This window comes from Micromys minutus (assembly GCF_963924665.1).
Source record: "Micromys minutus genome assembly, chromosome: 1".
Classification (NCBI taxonomy): Eukaryota; Metazoa; Chordata; class Mammalia; order Rodentia; family Muridae; genus Micromys; species Micromys minutus.
The window spans coordinates 99,413,369-99,434,082 of record NC_137969.1 but is presented as its reverse complement, the minus strand read 5'-3'; the positions used below and the strand labels follow the sequence as shown (position 1 = coordinate 99,434,082).

The following is a 20,714-nucleotide window of genomic DNA, read 5'->3' as shown; positions in this document are numbered from 1 at the left end:
TCCTGCCTCTGCTTTCTGAGCACTGCAGTTATTGAAGATGTTACTAAACTTGACCCTCTTAAAAATTGTCTTCAAATTGACCCTCAAAACTGTCTTCACTTGCTTTTGTGTGTGTGTGTGTGTGTGTGTGTGTGTGTGTGTTTTGGCATGTATTTTCGTGCCCACATGCTGTATGTCTGTTAACTGCTGAGCTATCCATCTCTAGAGCCTGGCTTTAAAACAAATAAACAAAAACCATAGGTAATTACTAATATAAATATCCTTTTTAGTACTACTTTTGCTGAATATCGTAAGCTTCAGTCTGTTGAATTTTTATTTGTCTCCACATATTTTTAATTTCTCTTAGTAATTTTTTTTGACCCAGTGGCTTTCCAGAATTCAATTTTATTACTATACATGTATAAATTTTTCTTGTTTTGTACTGCTTTCTTCCCATAGTGGCTGTTAACAATAGTGCTTTTAGTCTTCATAAATTTCTTATGACATTGTGTGAACATGATGTATTTTGGGGGCTATTCTCTGTACATTTGAGTAGAATGTATATTCTGCTGTTTAGTGGTGTGTGTGTGTATGTGCATGTGCATGTGCGCTGTCCATTGGCCTGCAGTGTTCAAGTCTAGTTATCTTGTGCTTTTTGGGTAGTTGCCCTATTTTTAAAAATACACAAATGTGTATGTCAGCCTCAGCACACATGTGGAAGCCTAAGGACTGTTTGTGAGTTGATTGTTGCCTTCTATCATGTCAGTTTGGTGCCAAGTGCCTTTATTATCCACTGAGCCATCTCTCTGTTTTTTTTCCATGTTCTCACTCTATAGTCCAGCTTGTTCTGGGGCTCACTGGCCTCTAGGCTAGGCTGGTTGGTCTTCACCTGTTTTAGATGAAGTGTTAGGATAGATGTTAGTCAGCATTCTGGGCTTGTTTTTGATACAGGGTCAAGTGTTCTAGTCAAGTTGGTCTGGAACCCAGTATGGAACTTAGCCTGGCCTTTCAATCTAGGTGGTCTTATTGTCTGAACTTCCCTAGGAATGAACCACCATACCAGATTTTCTCTTCATTGTGGTGTTGTAATTGCTTTGTCTAACTGTGACTGTTCTGTCAGTGTCTGTCTTGTATCTCTGAGTACTGTGATATGAACCTTTAAGCTTATTTTGTCAAACTGCAGTGTCTGTCAGTCTTTGTCCTTGTGGCATCGTTTAATAATGTATATTTTGTTTATTATCGCTGCTATCTTTTGTTTGCTATTTGCATTGACTTAAAATATGATCATTTTTATTTTACCTTATTTAGTGGGAACAGGGGTCTTACTATATAACTGTGGCTCTCCTGGAGTTCACTATACAAACCAAGTAGTTTTTTATAGGATCTCACTGTTTAGTCCTGACTGACAACTCTGGAACTATCTTAATAGACCAAAAGCTGGCCTTGAGTATACAGAGATTTGTCTCTGCTTTAGGCTAGGACACATATGGCTGGTATAATTATATTTCTATGCATTTGTCAACTAAATTTTTTACCAGAATGATGCTCTTACTTTCAAAGCCTTACAGTTGTCAATATATAAATATTGTGGCCAACAAACTAATTTTTATATGCCTTCTTGTTGCTGACTTGTGTCTGTTTAGTTCTGCTTTTAGATGGTGAACTACTTCAACTTTTGTCTGTCTAGAAAAGTCTCCTTCAGTTTTGAAAAGCAGTTTTGCTGGATATTATGTTGGCTTGTAGTTTCTCTCTTTCAGTGCTTTGAATGTATTCTTTTAGTTCCTTCTGGTGTATGTAAGATTTAAGAAATCTGTATAACATATATGTGATGAGTTGTTTTTCTTGGTGGTTTTAATATTCTCTAAGTTCAAAATTTTCCAGGCAGGATGTGGTGATATATGCCCTTTGAATTTCAGCACTTTAAGGAGGTGGAAATAGGTGGATGTTTGTGAGTTTGAGACCAGACTGGTTTATAAAGTGAGTCCAGGATAGCCAAGGCTGAAATGAGAAAATCAGTCTGGAAAAACAAAACAAATGCACACACACACACACACACACACACATGTACGTACTGTGATGGATCACAGTATATAGCCTTCTATCCCTTGTATTTTGGTGTATTATACTTAGAACCTTTATAGGTGCTAGGCAGTGCCAATATTTTGGAGTCCTTTGAACCTTAATTCCCACATCCTTTTCTTCCTCAGATCTGGAAAGGCTTTTCAAGCTAGCTTTCAGTTCTTTTTTCTTAAAACATTATGTAGTCTAATTGGTACACTTGGAGACTTTATATTTTCTATTTCTTTGATTGTATGATATTTTTTAAGATGTATTTATTTATTACATATAAGTACACTGTAGATGTCTTCAGACACACCAGAAAAGGGCATCAGATCCCATTACAGATGGTTGTGAGCCACCATGTAGTTGCTGGGAATTGAACTCAAAACCTCTGGAACAACAGTCAGTGTGCTTTTAACCATTGAGCTATCTCTCCAGCCCCGACTTCATTCATTGGCATGTTGGTATCCACTTGATCCCATTACAGTATTGAAAAACATTATTACTGGCTGTGTGTGGTGGTTCACACTTACATAGTCCAGAACTTGCACAGGTAAGTTAGGATGATGGCTGAGTGTTTGAAGTCAGCCTGGGCAATAGAGTGACCCTGTTTCTGTGGTCTTGTTGTTGACACATGCTGAAAACAACCTAGCAACAAATACATCAGAGTTGACATCAGGTCCTTCTTCAAGTGCACAACAGACACCGTAGTTTTTGAAATAAGATGTCTGTGACCCTGGAGCACACCAATTTAGCTAGACTGGTTAGCCCAACAGGCCTCAGATGTATCTTTTTTTTTTAAAGGTTGATTGATTGATTGATTGATTGATTGATTTATTTAATGTATGTAAGTATACTGTATCTATCTTCAGACACATCAGAAGAGGGTAGCAGATTTAATTACAAATCCCATTACAGATGGTTGTGAACCCCACCACGGATGTAGTTGCTGGGAATCAAACTCAGTATCTCTGGAAGAACAGTCAGTGCTCTTAAACCACTGAGTCATCTCTCCAGCCTCCTCAGACGTATTTCTTCCTCTGCTTTCTAGGTGCTAAGATTACAGGCATGTACTGCTATGCACAGCTATTTACAGGTACTGGAAATCTGAACTCTGATCTCCGTGCTTTTGCAGCAAATACTTCTTTGCCTGAACAATCTCTTCAGCACCCAGTTTTCTTATTTCAGTTACAGAAAAGGGGAAGACTTAGATAGCCACAATTCTGTACTTTCTTGCTTGGTCCATCTCTCTACTTCAAATATTCAAAAGTTTCTACTTTCCTAAGATGAGTTTTACTTTGTATTTCTGTGCTTCATATTAATTTAAATTTGTTAATTTTTTCAGTGTTCCCCACTGGGATTTTGATAGCTATTGTGCTGAAGCTATAATTGTGCTGAAGCTATAGGCTAGTTCGGTGTCCAGTCCATTTTACTTCTGTTTGTTTCAATATTGTTTAGTAGTTTTCAGTTTAAAAGTCTTACACTTGGGTTGGAGAGATGACTCAGTGGTCAAGAGCATTGACTGCTTTTCCAGGGGTCTTGAGTTCAATTCCCAGTAACCACATGGTGGCTCACAACTATCTGTAATGGGTATTTGATGCCCTCTTCTGGTGTGTCTGAAAACCGTGACAATGTACCCATATACATGAAGTAAATAGATCTTTAAAAATGTTTTTAAAAAGTCTTAGACTTTTGCTAAATCCCCAACTTTTATTTTTTTAGCATTTATTTATTGACCTATTTATTAATATGTGTGTTTGTATGCATGTACATGTGTAGAATTCATAGGAAATTTTGTAGGAGTTGATTTTCTTCTACTTTGTAGGTTACAGGGTTTGATTCAGGTCATTAGGCTTAAACAGGTATATCTGTGTCTTCATTGTATACTGTGCCTGCAGAGGCATGGGGTTCTCTGGAACTAGAGTTACAGATGGTTGTGAGCTACCTACCATGTTAGTACTGGGAGTCAAACTCAAGAAGTTCAACCCTTAACTGCTCAGCCAGTTTCACTGCTTATCATATTGCTGTTCAAATTGACTTAACGTGTTCACTAGCCCAAATATATTTTCTGTGTATGTTATGTGTTACTCCTTGCCTAATTATTTTTGCTAGAATCTCTAGTGAAGTTGCACAGAGGTAGAAAGAGCATCAGATGTTCTAGACACTGTTCATAGTCTTAGAGAAACCATTTTATTTATTTTTAAAGATTTGTTTATTTATTATATATAAGTACACTGTAGCTGTCTTCAGACATAGCAGAAGAGGGCATCAGATCCCATTACAGATGGTTGTGAGCCACCATGTGGTTGCTGGGATTTGAACTCAGGACCTCAGGAAGAGCAGTTAGTGCTCTTAACCACTGAGCCATCTCTCCAGCCCCCCATTTTAAAAAATTAGATACTCTGTATTTACATTTGAAATGTTATCTCCTTCCCCTACCCTGCTCCCCTCCCCCGACACTTGTGCACTTACTCCCAATCACCCTCTCCACCCCAGTGCCTTGGCATTCCCCTACATTGGGAAAATGTGCCCTCCCTGGACTAAAGGCCTCTTCTCACATTGATGCCAAACACTTCTATCTTCAGCTTCATATGCAACTGGAGCCATATTTCTTTCAATGTGTGCTCAATGGTTGGTGTTTCAGTCCGTGGGAGTTGTGGAGGGGAGAAAACATTTTTATCACTACCAGTTTTAGTGAGTGGTTTTTGATGTTGGGGAACTTCCCTTTTATCCCTGAGTGTTAGTTAAGTTTCTCATTGTTTTGACTTAGGATTTCAGAGCTTTTCAGTCTGTTACAGTAAAGACAGCTCTTGTGGTTACAGAGCAGAACATCTCAGATCATAGCAGACAGGAAGTAGAGCCTTGTCTAAGCTGGGTTTGTCCTCCTCCTTTTATTCCCCTCTGGATCCCCAGCCCCTTGTGTCATGCCATCTATGTGCCAGGCTGGTCTCCTTTTTTTCTCTCTGAACCACTTGCCCCCACTCCCCACCTCAAAACACACACACACACACACACACACACACACACACACACACACACACACACACACACACACGCCAAGAGAGAGAGACAGAGCTCTGCTTACCTTATTTCCAAAGTACTTTTTAATCTAGTTGAGATTAACCATCATATCTAATTTAGTTAATTCATCAGGTATAATTTTGAACTTGTTTGGCTCTTTTCCTCCCTCCTATATTAAATTTACTGTGTGTGGTCTTGGTATCACTTGGCTGGTGGCATGCAGTGTTTTTTGTTTGTTTGTTTGCTTTTCTTTTTTCTTTCTTTTTTTTTTTTTTTTTTAGCTAGGTTAAGTTTGCTTGTGGATGTTTTTATCTATATAATAAATTGTGTTGGCTTGTTTTCTTTTTGTAATAATCTTTTCTAGTTTTAATATTAAGATAATAAAAGCCTCATGGAATAAGTGTAACATGGGGGTTTGTTTTGTTTCTGTAGCAAATGGCCTTGTGCACACTAGGTGCACTCCTTACTCCTTGTCTATGTCCGAATCTGTCTTTGACTTAATAATTGAGACAGGGTCTCACTGTGTTGTTTAGGTTGGCACTGAGGTCATTGTACAGTCACCTAGGCAAGCCTTGAGCATTTGATCTTTTGTCTTAGTCTCTGGAATGTCTAGGAGTAAGTCTGTGCCCTTGGGCCTGGTTCATTCCGTCCACCTAGTGGATTCCTGGACAAATGTCAAGGTTGTCTGCTTGGCAGTAAGCATCTTTACACCACGCCCAGTTCTCTAGCCCTGGAGTTTGTTTGTTTGTTTGTTTGGTAAAGGCATGGACAGGATGGCCTCACTTACTAGAAGTGAACTTGAATGTTTTATTCTCCCCTCCTCACCTCCTAGCACTGAGTTTATAAGTGTTCACTCCTAAAAAGAAGAGACTTTTCCTCTAAGTAACATTAATACCGTGATTACGATCATTGAATTATTTTAGCTTTCCCCCACCCCCCTTTTTTTGTTCTGTTGAATGTTGTATGCTAGTACATGGTAATGAGTTGCTAGGTGTATAAGGTAGAATCTTCTCAAAGCATAGAAGAAAAGGAAAGAAGCAGGCTGAGGTTTTTCTTCCTCCTCTGCTATAATGGTAGCTAGGCCCTTGGAGAAGTGATTTGGGATCTGGCAAACTTAGCCTAGTTTTCATGCCCCTTTCCTCTCTTTTTCCTGGCCTTTGCAGCTGCTTGTTGGTTTTGTTTGTTTTATGCATCAGACTTCAGAAAAGGAGTGGGGTAGAAGGAGTTACAGAGAATCCACTAGGTACTGGAGTAAAATAAATCAATAGCCAGTGCCCCTATAGGTTCTGCAAATCATATGCACTTCTCCTCACCACTAGTCCTGGTTTTTTTAAAAAAAGTCACTTTCACTTTCTGAGCTTTAGTTACATTATTTATAAAATGGAGATGCCATTTTCTGCTAAACATGTTGAAATGAGGATTAGAGATTCATAAGTGTTAAGTGGTTAGAAACAGTAAATCCATGTTGTTTATTAACACTTTCTTAACATTTTCCTTCCCACTAGAAGTAAATGTTACTAGTGTTGTAAAACTTGAATGTTGGGGAATTTATTAAATTATCTATTATAGTTGCTTCAGAGCATAAAGTAATTGATATGAATGTATATTCTTAGGTGTGTTTAGCGCCCCCCCCCCTTTATATATAACCAAGAAATGGCTTCTAGGATTAGCAGGCATGATCCATTGTAAAAGAAACATTATCATGGCAGCAGAAACTTGAGGTAATTTTGTTACATTGGTTGGGCAATTTCTCTACTTTGGTCCACTTATAGATACATTATCTAATGTGAAACAGTAAGGAAAATTGTGGTTTTTGTTTTTTTTGATTTACTTTTTTAATGCTTTAAGTTGCTGCATGATTATATAGGTAACAATGTAAGCATAAACTTTTGGTAACTATTTCAGCCTTTTAATAGTTAACCTCAAGATTTTGGTTTGACGCCTTTGTTTTTCAAGATAGGGTCTTTTTTTTTTTTTAAGTTTTATTTATTTATTTCATGTATATGAGTACATTGTAGCTGGCTTCAGATATATAGCAGAAGAGGGCATCAGATCTCACTACAGATGGTTGTTAGCCACCATGTGGTTGCTGGGATTTGAACTCAGGACCTCTGAGCCATCTCTCCAGCCAAATAGGGTCTTTCTTGATGGCATTCCTAAGTTAATCACATACAGATGTTTGTTTGTTTGTTTGTTTGTGATAATTTCACTATGTAGCCATGGCTGGCCTCAAACTCACAGAGATCCTCCTCCTGCCTCTCTGCCTCAGGAGGACAGGGATTAAAGGCATGCACCACAGGACAGGCTTGTAATTGCTTTCTTTCCCTCAAAAGCAGCAATTCTATATTCAACTGAGGCAGGAGCAACTTCCACATAATTTGTCAAATGCCTCTTGCCTCATAAATAGATCATAACTTATACTTATGTAGGTGCTAGCCTCTAATCCTAAGGGGCTTCTGTGTACAAAATTTTAAAGCTGGGACAGAGTTTGTTGAACATGTGTGTATATCTGAGTAGGGGAAATGGAGCAAATATCTGATCCTGTTTGTACATCCTTCTAGAAGTTGGGAGCTCCCTAAGGTGCTTTTGGCTTTGTTGTTTTGTTTGTTTTTGAGACAAAGTCTTATTTTTCTGCCCAGGCTGCCATGAAACTAAACTGTGTGTAAGCCATATCGATCGTGAACTTGTAGCAGCCTTCCTGCCTTAGCAATCATGCCCAGATCCCAGCAAGTGTTTCTTATTCAGAAGAATATCACATTTGCTCCAGTTTGCCAGTACTTGGAGTTTCTATTTCAGATATATGCTAACTTTGTACTGGTATATAGAATGCTGGTTTAACCTTAATCCTTTCCTTAAGAATGTAGAATTGTATATATGGGGAGTTTATATAGAAATAAACTCAACTTTTGTTTTTGATAAACCATAGTAAATAATTTCAAGCTTTATACTCTTTAAGCCAGAATCCTTTTGCATCTTTTGAAATTGTTTTGAGCTTCTTTAGTAATCAGGAACTTACTTTTAGGGGTGTGGTGGTGGTGTTATGAAACAATGGGTTAAATTAATTAAGTCAGTTCATCAATACTGAAATTAATTTCTGTTTCAGCTGTTCGGTCAGAGAAGAAACGGCTTAGAAAGCCGAGCAAGTGGCTTCTGGAATATACAGAAGAATATGATCAGATCTTTGCTCCTAAGAAAAAACAAAAGAAAGTACAGGAACAAGTACATAAGGTATGTCACATTTTAGGAGACTCCATTCCCCCTGCAGAATTTTACTTTATCTTCAGAAGGCAGTTATTTGTTTAATTGGAATCTTGCCTTCTCGGGCATTTTTTGTTTGTTTTTTCTCGTTTACCATTACCTTCCAGCACAGTGCCTACCCTTTATTAGTTATTTGGAAAATGTATAAATAAATATACATATCATATTTCTGTTTATTTTCCCCTTTGTTTTTGAAGAATATTTAAGTACTTAAGAATATTGTTATGTTGCAATATTAAGAATGTGAATAATGGGATAACAGTACAAACGTTATTTTAAGATTTATTTCTTTAATATATAAGTACACTGTAGCTGTCTTCAGACACACCAGAAGAGGGCATCGGATCCCATTACAGATGATTGTGAGCCACCATGTGGTTGCTGGGATTTGAACTCAGGACCTCTGGAAGAACAGTTAGTGCTTCTAACTGCTGAGCCATCTCTCCATCCCAATACATAGTTTTACCCTAACTTTGTTAGGGAAGTAAAGTTGTCATAGTGCTGTCTGATCTTCTCTTTAGTTTTATTTTGAACTTTTTGTGAATAAGCATTATGTGTGTAGTAAAGGAATGTTCTAGACTCTATCAGATATTACTTTGTGGGTTTTTTTTTTTTTTTTTTTTTTTTTTAAAGAGGCATTGAAGAACCTGATTGTTAAGAGTTAAGATAAGAGCCCTGATTGCTGCCTAAGGTTCTGAGTTCAATTCTCAGCAACCACATGGTGGCTCATAACCACCTGTAATGAGATCTGATGTTCTCTTCTGGTGTGTCTGAAGACAGTGTACTCATATACATAAAATAAATAAGTAAATCTTTTTAAAAAAATTATTACTGGTTATAAAGACTTTGAGCATCCCCGCCCCCATCTTTTTCTACATTAAGCTCATAGTTTTTTTCATTAAACCTTGAAATCCTTTAAAAACAAAACTAAAAATAAATTTTTTTTTTATCAAGGTATTTAGTTTTAATTGGTAATATCAGGAGAAACATAGATTTCCCCCTATCCCCCACTTTGGATAATCATTATAGTTTTAGTGTATTTGTTAACATTTTTACTTTTAATTATGTTAAAACATTTCAAGCAGTCTGTTGTAGATCTTTTAAGTGTGCACTTCTACTCCATTAAGCACAGGTGCTCTGCACAGGTGCACTGCTGTGTAATCATAGCATCATTCATCTCCAGAAACTTTTGCTCTTCATAAACTAAAAAACTGATTAAGTGGAGCTCTAATCCTTGGCCTATTTCCCTTAGCATAATGTCTTCAAGCTTCATCTATGTCATAGCAAGTATCAGAATCTCTTGTCTTTTTAAGTTTTTTTTTTTTTTTTTTTTTCCTAACTTCTCCATGTACTCACTGTTTTAGGTAAGTTCCCGATGTGAAGACGAAAGCCTTCTTGCCCGATGTCGATCTAGTGCTCAGAACAAGCAGGTGGATGAGAATTCTCTGGTTTCAACTAAAGAAGAGCCTCCAGTTCTTGAGAGAGAGGCTCCATTTTTGGAAGGGCCATTGGCTCAGTCAGATCTTGGAGTTGCAAATGCTGAGTTGCCACAGCTGACCTTGTCTGTTCCTGTGGCTCCAGAAGTCTCTCCGCGGCCTACCCTTGAGTCTGAGGAATTGCTTGTTAAGACACCAGGTAAAGTAGAGATGGGTTTTCAGTGTATACACAGATGTAATTGGAAGCAGCAGGGATTTTTCTACTATGTTTTGTTGTAAAGCTAACATTTTTTACTATATACAATTACCTATTTTGTTTGAGGAAAACCCTAAAATGGTGGCTAATTCGATGCAGCTTCTGACCACAGATGAATTTGTGGATCACTGTGAAAGAGATATTTTTCCTTGTCCTTTCACGATTATCGTTCAGCTGCAAGCAAAGTAGCAGTGGGTAGGAGAGCTGCACACTTGTGGAATAGGAACTTACAACCTACTGGCTCAAACAGTTCATGTGTTCTCCTTGGATATTTGTTTAATCTCTGAATTTGTTTTGTCATTCATAAACTGGCCATAACTGAAGCTTGGGAAATAGCTCAGTTGGTTAAGTTATTGTTGCATGCAGTAATAATACAGTAGTAATGCTGTGGGGCATTGATCAGGGAGTCAGTTTCTTGTTCCATGTGTGCCCTGGGATCAAACTTAAATTGTCAAGCTTGGCACCAAGTTATGTTACACACAATGCTATCTCACTAGTCCACCAAAAGATATGTTTTAAAGAACATGGAGGATAAATACCTATTTTATCACAAACCAAGCACACACAATCACCCACACATGTTGTCTCTCTTCCCCCTTTCGTGTGTGTGTGTGTGTGTGTGTGTGTGTGTGTGTGTGTGTGTGTGAGTGAATATATATTTTAGAATTCTTGGGTTGGGTTGTTTGTTTTTATGGGGGTGTCTCTCTGTAGCTCTAGTCTCCTAGAACTCATTAGGTAGACTAGACTGGTCTTGAATTCACAGAGATGTATCTCTGGAGTGCATGTGATACCTTACTTAGCTTGTTTTATTGTTTTTAAGGTTTAAACTATATAATTCTGGATGTGAAAGTCATAATAATTCTCTTTCCTTGCTCTCCCAAGTGTTGAGAATACATGTGTGCTCCATTATGTTTTATGTAATTTTTAAGAGCAGTCTTCGAAGGTATTTAGGTGTTTTTATACTTAAGTTACTTATCTTACATGTATTTTTAGGGGTAGAATAAATATTATAGTCGTGGTCCCATTTGTACCCAGAATCCAGCTCTCCTTTATCTTTAGCATCTCTTGATTGCTGTAAATGCACTTCAGCCCTTTGATTTGCCTTTATTCTGTGGTTTACCAATTTACAGCCATCATACATTAATTTGTACTTTTATTGAATAATATTTAGTGTATTTTTGAATAATGCATTCTCATTGTGCCCTTAGAACATGATGAAAAAAAAAATCCAAACAAGATCGTGACCTGTAATTTTTAATTTTTCAAAATTATCTTTGCTCAATTTCTAAAGCATCTAAGGAAAATTATATGCATTTCAGGAAATTATGAAAGTAAGCGTCAAAGAAAACCAACTAAGAAACTTCTTGAATCCAATGATTTAGACCCTGGATTTATGCCAAAGAAGGGTGATCTTGGCCTTTCTAGAAAGGTATGTTATTTTTGTCAATTCTATATAACCTTAAACCTGGGAAATACTTAATTTAAAAATTGCATTTTTAGTAGTATTTTTAATATTGATATGCATAGTCGTTCTTCCTTACTTGTGATTCCACTTTCTACAGTTCCAAGTAACTGTTCTCTAAATTAAATGGTAGATCGTGAAATGCACAATTCCTATTTAAAATGTGTGTATCGTGAGTAGGTCTGATAGGAAGCTTATGCTCTGGACATGACTTACCCTTTGTTCAGGCTTTCAGTTTGTTACTTGTGGGTTACCCGATTAACTCAGGCTCTCACAGTGCTGACTCTCCAGCAATCCTTTGGACCAATTACACTTCCAAAGTGCAAATGAGGTTATGCTGGCAGTTTGGATATGCTAAAAAAGACTTTCTTTAAGTGGAAAAGTAAATGTTCCTAAGGAAGGAAAATTGTATGTTGAGCTTGCTAAGAACTATATTAAGAAAGAAGCATCTGCCCATGAAATTATGAAAAATAAAAGAAATTTGGGAAACTTTTGATATTGTTCTTTAAACCTTATAAGTTATAGCCAGTAGTAAATAATAAGCGCCTAGGAGGAAAACTTACACCAGAAGTCTGTTGTGACTGATGACATTAGAGCTATAGTGAGGATTCTGGAATTTTAGTTTCTTTAAAAAACATAGAAGTATTATAAGAATATGCTTTTGTTTGAAACCCAGTTGTGTGAATGTGGGGCTGCTTCAGAGCAGCCAACTGATTACCTCCTGCTCTAGCAGAGGCATGGTTTTGCCAGCTACAGATAGTTTTCTGTGATTTCGTGACGTTTGGAATTCTGGGAACTTTTCAGAGACTGGGTGGGTGGTTGTTGGTCGTTCAGGGAGATTGGTTGCTGTTGGTAATTGTGCTCAAAGAAGAAACAAGAAAAAAGTAATCAGAAAATACCAGCTACATAAAGGTATACCAAAGGATTTAAGCCATTATAAAAACATCGGATTCAAGTAACACAAAGTTATGTATTGTAAATAAAGTTTAGTTACACAAATTTACAAATAGGTTTTGGTTGAAATATCTAAAAATTACTGGAGAAGGATTCATTGTCTGTTCATACAAATACCTTTTCAGCAAAGTTTGGAGAAGTCACTTAATGAGACCTCCTATGTAAGGCAAGTCTTCACTGTAATACAGGTGAGCTTTTATATAAAAGGATGTTCAGTAAGAAATACTTATAAAAGCACAAACGAGGAACTTGCTTATGCATAAGATATATATAAGGAAGAGATGAACTCTGGTATTTAAGTTAAAAAAAAGACATTTTAAGAGAAAGAAAGTAGGAAACCACATTCACGTAATTTATCATAGTATAACATTGTAGTTTCGTTATGAGCCTAATTAAAACGTTTATCATATGCAGGAGAAGACATTACATATGATATTTGTTTTTTCAAGAATTCAATTAGAAGTTTTCAAATCTTTTCTTGTGGGTATCTTGCCAGGGAGGAGGTGGAGACAGTGTAGACTAGTATTTATAAAAATTACTTAGTGTCAATATGTACATTTGATTTGTCTGAGATTCTATATTTAAAACTGCTTTCTCATACATAGCCTCGATAGAGCTAGCTTTGGGTGTTGGTTTTCCTTTTGGCAGTATTGGAAAGTAAGCCACTGGGGTGTGGGTACTCATCTTAATCCCAGTGCTCAGGAGGCAGAGTCATTCTGTGTGTTCTGTGTTAGAGGCCAACCTGATCTACACAAAGAGGAACCCCATCTCAGCATGGGTGCAGAGGACCAATTCTAGAGGTGACAGTTGCTCAGCATGCATACTGCCTTGCCCACCCCAAATTGTTTATTCTTTGAGGATTTTATACAGTGTATGTTGATCATGTTCATTCTGCTCTACTAGATCCTCTTCCACTTTGCTACCCATTCAATTTCATGGTCTCTCTCCCTGTCTCTCCTAAACACCTGAGAAATTTTGGAAGTAATAAAACAAAACAAAAAATCCTGGAATCTGGTTTGTGTTGACCAATTACTCTTGGGCATAGGGCTTACCCTGGAGTGTGTTTGATATACCTACATTGATAAAGCTATTTTTCCCTTACCCATTAGGAGTCAAATGCAATATAGCTCCTTGGCTAGTGGTGAGACTTCCACCTTCTCTCTATGTTGGAGCTTGGGTTTGGTTTGAGCTTGTGCACCCTATCACACACTGTGAGTTTATTTCTGCACCTACCCGCTTGTGTCTGGAAAAGACTATTTCATGACTTATCTAACCTCAGGTTCTTGGCCCTATTGACAATGTCAGGTATGGGTTCTGTCTCATAGAGCAGGCCTTAAATCCAACTTTAAAAGTCTGGTTGTTTCCATAACATCAATGCCACTGTTGCACTAGCTAGCCCTCCCCTTAACTTTTATAGGCAGTGTCTCACCAAGTTGCCTTGGCTTGATTCACATTTACTTGAGCACACTGGCAAGCCCAGAACTGGAGGACCTCCTGCCTTAGCCTCAACAGTAGCCTTCACTTTAGGCCTGTATCTCAAGTCTGAGAATTTCTTTACAAGTAAAAAGTTAAGATGCTTTTCATGAATATGATATAGTTGGTGCTAATTATTTAAAGACAGATTCTTGCTCTATCCTTGTCTGTCTTGGCACTTACTACATATAGGCTGGATGGCTGGTGTGTGTGTGTGTGTGTGCACACACGCACACACAACCTTTTTCTCAGCCTCCCAGCTGCTGGCATCACTGAGTACATAGTCAGCTTCTACCTTTTTCTCCCCAGAGTTGAAAACCTCTGACCAAACATTTCTTTTAGGCAAAATAAGTACTATGATAGTATTTCTGTGTAACGCCTCAGAAATGACTTAATAGAGTATTATTATCTCTAAGTTTAAATATTTGAAATCATGATTTTGCAGTAACAAAGTTGCTTTTCAGTAACAATGAAAAAATCTAGTATCTTAAATGTACAGGGAAGTAGAAAATTAATTCTGTTATTGTAAATGACTGGTTATTGGTGCTTTAGAACTCTTGTTGCAGAGATGCCTTAGAGAGTAAAAGACTTAGTGCTAAGGCCAATGGTCTGAATTTGATTCCCAGAAAGAACAACATGATGGAAGTAGAGAAATCAACTTGTCCAAATTGTCCTCTGACCTCAGTCCCCCATAGTTGCATGCACATATTTCTTCCCAATAACACAAAATAATTATATGCAAAAAGAAGAAAATTGTAGAATATTTTAAAAGTCAGAGTATTTGGATTTCTGTCCCTGCTTAGCTGGAGCAAGCATAGGTCTTATCTATTATCCTAATTTTTGCTGCATAACTTATTTGATTTGACTTGTCAAAAAATATACTTGTGTTCCATACTTCGTTTTAAACTTTTTGAGACATGGTCTTTAATTTTTTAAAAAAATATTATATATATATATATATATATAAGTTCATTTCATACACACCAGAAGAGGGCATCAGATCTCATTACAAATGGTTGTGAGCCACCATGTGGTTGCTGGGATTTGAACTCAGGACTTCTGGAAGATCAGTCAGTGCTTTTAACCTCTGAGCTACCTCTCCAACCTTAGATATGGTCTTTAAATACAATCTATATGGGTTTTTTTTTTCCTCTGAAATGCAATTGTATGTTTTAATTTCTTTAAAAAAATAATTATTTAGGACAGGTTTTTGCTAATATCCCAAGATAAGCTTATACTATCAATTCTCCTGCCCTGCCCTGCTAATTGTTAGAATTTTAGGCATGTGCCATAATGCTTGGAGGTTTTCAGTGTAGGGATGTGTGGGGTATTGGGAACTTGTACCCAGGTTTTTGTACATTCTAAGCAAACTCTTCCACTCTGCTACAACTGCCATGTGAGTTTATGAGTACACAGCCATGTCATGTTCAGAAGATGGCGCCTTTTGCGTGTTTATATATTAATAGAATATCTATCTCAGGACTATAGCCAGGCATAATTTTCTTTCCTTTCTCTAAATTTTTTAGGCTCAGTGTACAAAGAAATGGGATTTTGTACAAGACTGGTATTTTTGTACCTGTGTTCACTGTTCATTGCCCTCAGTTCTTCCCTCTTCCACTTTGACTTTCAGTGCCCCTTATCTCCCCTTGACAGCTCCTTTCTCCTTACATGTAGAGCTCCCAATTCCATTTTGGGGCTTTGATAGTAACTTTAATTTGTAGTGGTAAGTTGTCATGCTGTCACATGATTTAAAATTGTTCACTGTTCAGTGTTCATTGAGTAGTCTCGTCAGTTCTGTTTGATGATGTATTCATTTAAACAGTACAGACAGTAAAATTAGTGCACACAGGGAGGGTTGGACCCCTGGGTAATGGTGGCATGAATACTAATCATATCTCATTTGTTTTTCATTGCATCCAACTGTATCTGTATATTACATGGGAACAGAATTGAGACAGGGTCTCTTGTAGGAAGGAAGGGTGATTTCAAATTCCTAATTAGCTGAGGATGACCTTGGACTCCTGATTCATCAGCACAGCCAGTGTGGTTCTTGTTTGTTTGTTTGTTTGTTTGTTTGTTTGTTTTGTTGTTGCTGCTGTTTGTTTTGGAGGGGGGTTGTTTTTGTTTGTTTGCTTGTTTTTTATGTTTTAAGAAAAGTCTTGTTCCCAACAACAACTTGTGGTCTTCCTGCTTTAGCTTCCTGAGTGAGTAAATTGTACTAGGATTTGTTGCTGTGATGATAGCTATCCCCAATTTGGGCACAAAAATGTTAAAAATTTGTTTTCTGTACCTCAGTAAATCCTATTGCTTTTCTCTTACTTACAGTGCTTTGAAGCTGGTCGCTTAGAGAATGGCATTGTTGACTCACGTGCTCCATCTCATCTGAAAGGGCTCGGTGGAGGTGAGTTTTTTGATGCTGAGAAAATGTAAAGCATTTTATTGACTAGTTTTGAAACTTTGACCACAATATACTTTCTTAAAAAAAAAAAACCATAGAAATTGATATTTATGCAGTTACTAATTAAGTAGAATAAAAAAATTTTAGTAAAGAACTATTTGGCTCAGTTGTGAAATCAGTTACTCTTTAATTTTTTTAAAGTAGTCTAAGTCTCTAGATTCTACCATTAATTTCACAGCATTGATCCCATTTTGATGGCTTTGTTAGAAAATGTCCAGTGTAGTTTGAGAGGGAAATTACAAACTATCTGACTTGTCCAGCACAACTTGTTTAGCGTCCTTGTTACCATATCTAAGTTGTCTGTACCTTCTTTTGGTGCATCTGTGACCTTTGGTCAGCTGTTATGTGCTTGAATTAGAGTGCATATGTTTGACCCTGTATCATTAATTGTCAGTGCCTCTCTTCAAAAACAAAAAATTCTTTCCCTCTTTCATTCTCTCTTTCTGTTCCCACTATACTTCTTAAAATCCCCCAATCAACATTCATATATTTTTTGTTGGTTCTTATATTTTTATATTTCCATGATGTACTATTTTTAATTTCTTTCATGAGCATAGATGAGATACTAATGACTGGAACATGGAGTTACCAGTATCTATACCACTGAGGAAATGATTCTTGTTTTTCTGCAGCTATTATCAGCTTTCAGTATTTCTTTGGGGACCCATGTGGTTCTGACAAGTCCCTTTCTAACCCATAATAGATTGTTGACAGGCTTCCCTTAGTGCAATCACAGCTTCTACTGAGTTCATGACTATAATGGCCATGTCATATCTAGAAGACTGAGTTTAACAACATCCCTTATTTCATTGATTGTTATATTTCATTCTGATTCCCCCCCCCCCCCAGTGTTCCCTTATCTTTGGTGGGGTTGATGTAGATGTCCTCTTTAGGGTAGAGTACTCAACAGCCACTTATTGTCTGCCCTTTGATCTGTTGTGAGAATCTGCAAGAAAGTGCTTCTTCTGCTCAAGGCTGAATTGGCACTGATCGCTTGGTGTATATAAACACACACACATTTAGGAAGTAGTCTGGCAACTAGTCCTCAGCACAGCACAGCAAAGCTGATGATCTCCCTCCCTTCATAGGCCTATGACCTACCTAGCTCAGGGCTTTTGAATAGCTTTATTGCTTCAACTTTGAATTCTCTTCAGTGGTACAGGCCTCAAATCCATTCAAATAGTGGTTGGTTGCTGCCACTGGTGCACCAGTGACATAGCACTATACTTTGGACCTTCTGGCATCATGAAAGCTGGCTGGCATGGAGTAAGCTTCCTGTTCTGTTCCAGCTTGAATTCTTTCATAGCCTATGCTTGATTTGCTTTTTAAAGGTGAAGTCTCACATTCTGGCCCTGACTAGCTTTGAACTTAATTTATAGAGCAGTCTGACCACATGCAGTCATTTCTTTTTGTTTTCAGAAAGTAGCTGTTTCCATCTTGTTTATGTGTTTATTTGTTTGTTGAGACAGGGTCTCTGTATATAGAACCTTACTGTCCTAAGACTGACTGTAGACTAGCTGACTTCTACCTTCACAGAGACCTGCCTGCCTGTCTCCAAATGTTGGAATTAAAGCATGGACCGCTTAGCCCAGCCTCTGTAGTGACTCTTAAGGGGTTATTCTTTTATTTGAAATTTCACAAACTCTGTCCTGACTTTAGAGTCATTATTGAACTATCACATGAATTTGAGCATATGGTATCCAATGTGATCTGCTGACAGTCTTAGATAAACATTTCTGGAACCATGATTATCTGATTGTTATGTATGTTAGCAGATAATGTTGGTTGATTTTAGTCATGGGCAGTTAGAATTGCCAGTCTATCAGTTTGCTTGCTTTTAAAAGAAATGGCTTGGAGATAATATCAGCTTTTTTCCTATACTTTTATGTATTTTGTAAATTTGATCTATATGGTTCACCTTATAAGAATTTTGTATCTATAGATAGACAGGGTAGTATACTGTAGTCCCAGTACTTAGCACACGGAAGCAGGTAGAGCTCTGTGAATTAAAGGCCAGCCTGGTTTACATAGTGAATTCCAGGTCAGCCAGAACTATATGACAAGACCTTCTATAACAAATCAACACAGGCCAAAAATTTTTTTTCTTGAATACAGGTTCTAGAAACTAAGTCATAATAGTGCATGCATGAGACATGAGTTCCCTTCTTAGCAACTCCAAGAGAAAGCTGTCATTCTGTTAATTCTCCTCTTAGTCTTGGACTGTTACTTCTAATAGTTTCTCATCTCCAAAGCACTCAGAAGCAGTGACATTGATGATTGTCTCATTAATTAACTTGAATAAATGTCTTGGAACTTTATATTTTTTTAAAGATTAATCCCACAAATCGTTTCTAGTAATTTAGAGTAGATTTGCTTATAATTTAGAGCATAGGAAGGTTAAGCACAAAGACCTAGTATGGTAGCACATGCATTTAGTCCCAGCACTTGGGAGGCAGAGACAGAGTTTGACGATAGCCTGGTTTACATGGTGGGTTCCTGGACAGTCAGGGCTATATAAGGAAACCATGTCTTAAAAAAAGAAAAAATAAAAGCAAAACCAAGAATGTTAAGCAGAAATGATAAGATGAAGTCTAGTAGTTCCCAGAGTATTATTGTTGCTGCCTGAAACCAGAGCTAACCATTTGAGATTAACTGACAGACAGGAATCCCCATTGTGGAAAATTAAGCACTGCACATTTTATAAACTGTACAGTAATGTGTCTTTAGAAGAGGGTTCCATTGTAGCTTTGACTGGCGTTGAACTCACAGAAACCCACTTATCTCTGCTTCCCAAATGCTGGGATTAAAGGCGTGAGCCACCTTGCCTAACTAGTTAAGTGTTCTTTTCTGATAGTGTATACCCATTTGAGTTAAATCCATTATATTTTCTACTGTGTAATGTGATTCTTTTTAGAGAAATATAAATCACACATTAAGGTGATAATTTTAATATTAATTGCTCATTCTTTTGAATTAAGATTGCAGATCAGAGGCAGGAAAATTTTCTTTAATGACACTATAAAGCATGTAGCCAGAGGTGTCAACAAAGAACTCCATTGACTCTTGAGAGCATTCATTGTCTAAGGGCCTTCCTGAGTAGGCAGGCTGAGGCTACCTTTGAAATCCCATTACTAACAGGCCTTGTCATGCACCCATCCTTTAAGAACCTACCTGTGCTGTGTAAATCCTGGTCATTTTAAGATACTAGACTTAAGGTTACTGGTAGAGTTCAGTTGGCAAAGTGCTTACCTAACATGCCTGAAAAATACTGCATGTTCCATTGTCAGCACTACAAGGTGTAATGTCACATGCCTATGACCTCAGCATTCTGGAAGGTTCAACAGAATGACTGCCATTAGTTTGATGTCAGCCTGACCCATGTTGCAAGACCTTGTTCTAGAGCACCAGAAATGTTCTAATGTCCAAAGATAAAGATTGTAACTGCAGCACGGATTATAGCAGAAGAAAATGGAAGAACCTAAAATAGTTCAAACCAGTGTGGATAAGGAAATAGAATACTATTATAGCAAGCAAGTTTAAAATATTTGTAATAGAAAAAAGCTGGAGTACAATCCCAACTACATTTATATAACTATATAATAGTATACTTGTTCAGATGGTTTTTAAAGTATTCATAATTCTGGGTCTAAGCACTTTAAAATCAGGGGAATCTAACTTAATGGTGCAGATGGAATAGAGAGGTAGTAATTTCCCAGTTGGGATTTATTGCTATTAGATTCCATGCACATATAGGCCAGCTTCCCAACACCTTTAACTCTAGCTCCAAGAGATCTGGTATCTCTGTCTGTCTTCAGTGTGCATCTGTACACAGAGTAGAAAGAGCATGTGTGGTGGTGCATGTTTTTCAGCATAACAAGGCAAAGGCTGTTATGGAACTCTGTTAATTCAAAGCCAGCCTGGTCTACAGAGCGAGTTCTAGGCCAACTAAGGATATATGAGACCTTGTCTCCAAAAAAATTTTTTTTTCTTTTGGAAAATAGAGGAAACACTCTAGAATGTGAATGCAACACAGCTGGGCATGACTTAAATGTCTGGAAACAAGTTACATGCCCAGGGTATTGCCATAGCCAGGACTCAGGATATTTTCCGGAATGCCTGATGACCTTCTGAAGGTCTTGGAGCCCACCCAGTCTGGGGCCAGGGAGATGTCTCTGCTCTGAGAAAGCCTAAAGCAGAGACACTTCCTCGGTGAGGAAAGATTGCTAAATTTAAGACCTTGCTTCCTAAGACAACAAATTGCAGGAGAAAATATTAGTGTTTATATTAGCATTATTAAATAATAAAACATTTAGTATATATCAAGCATGGACAATGTTTTTTTTGTTTTGTTTTGTT

At 37.4% G+C, this 20,714-nt stretch overlaps 1 protein-coding gene across 3 annotated transcripts in view; it reads left to right on the top strand.

Moving 5' to 3' along the window:
* The window catches only part of NSD1 (nuclear receptor binding SET domain protein 1), a 96,595-nt gene that overhangs the window by 36,022 nt on the left and 39,859 nt on the right, over window positions 1–20,714 (top strand). For all 3 annotated transcript variants that reach the window (XM_080915362.1, XM_080915361.1, XM_080915363.1), the window contains 4 exons: window positions 8,165–8,289; window positions 9,684–9,954; window positions 11,331–11,440; window positions 16,226–16,301. In XM_080915362.1, the coding sequence (XP_080771488.1) occupies window positions 8,165–8,289; window positions 9,684–9,954; window positions 11,331–11,440; window positions 16,226–16,301 (582 nt within the window). The remainder of the gene's footprint in view (window positions 1–8,164; window positions 8,290–9,683; window positions 9,955–11,330; window positions 11,441–16,225; window positions 16,302–20,714) is intronic.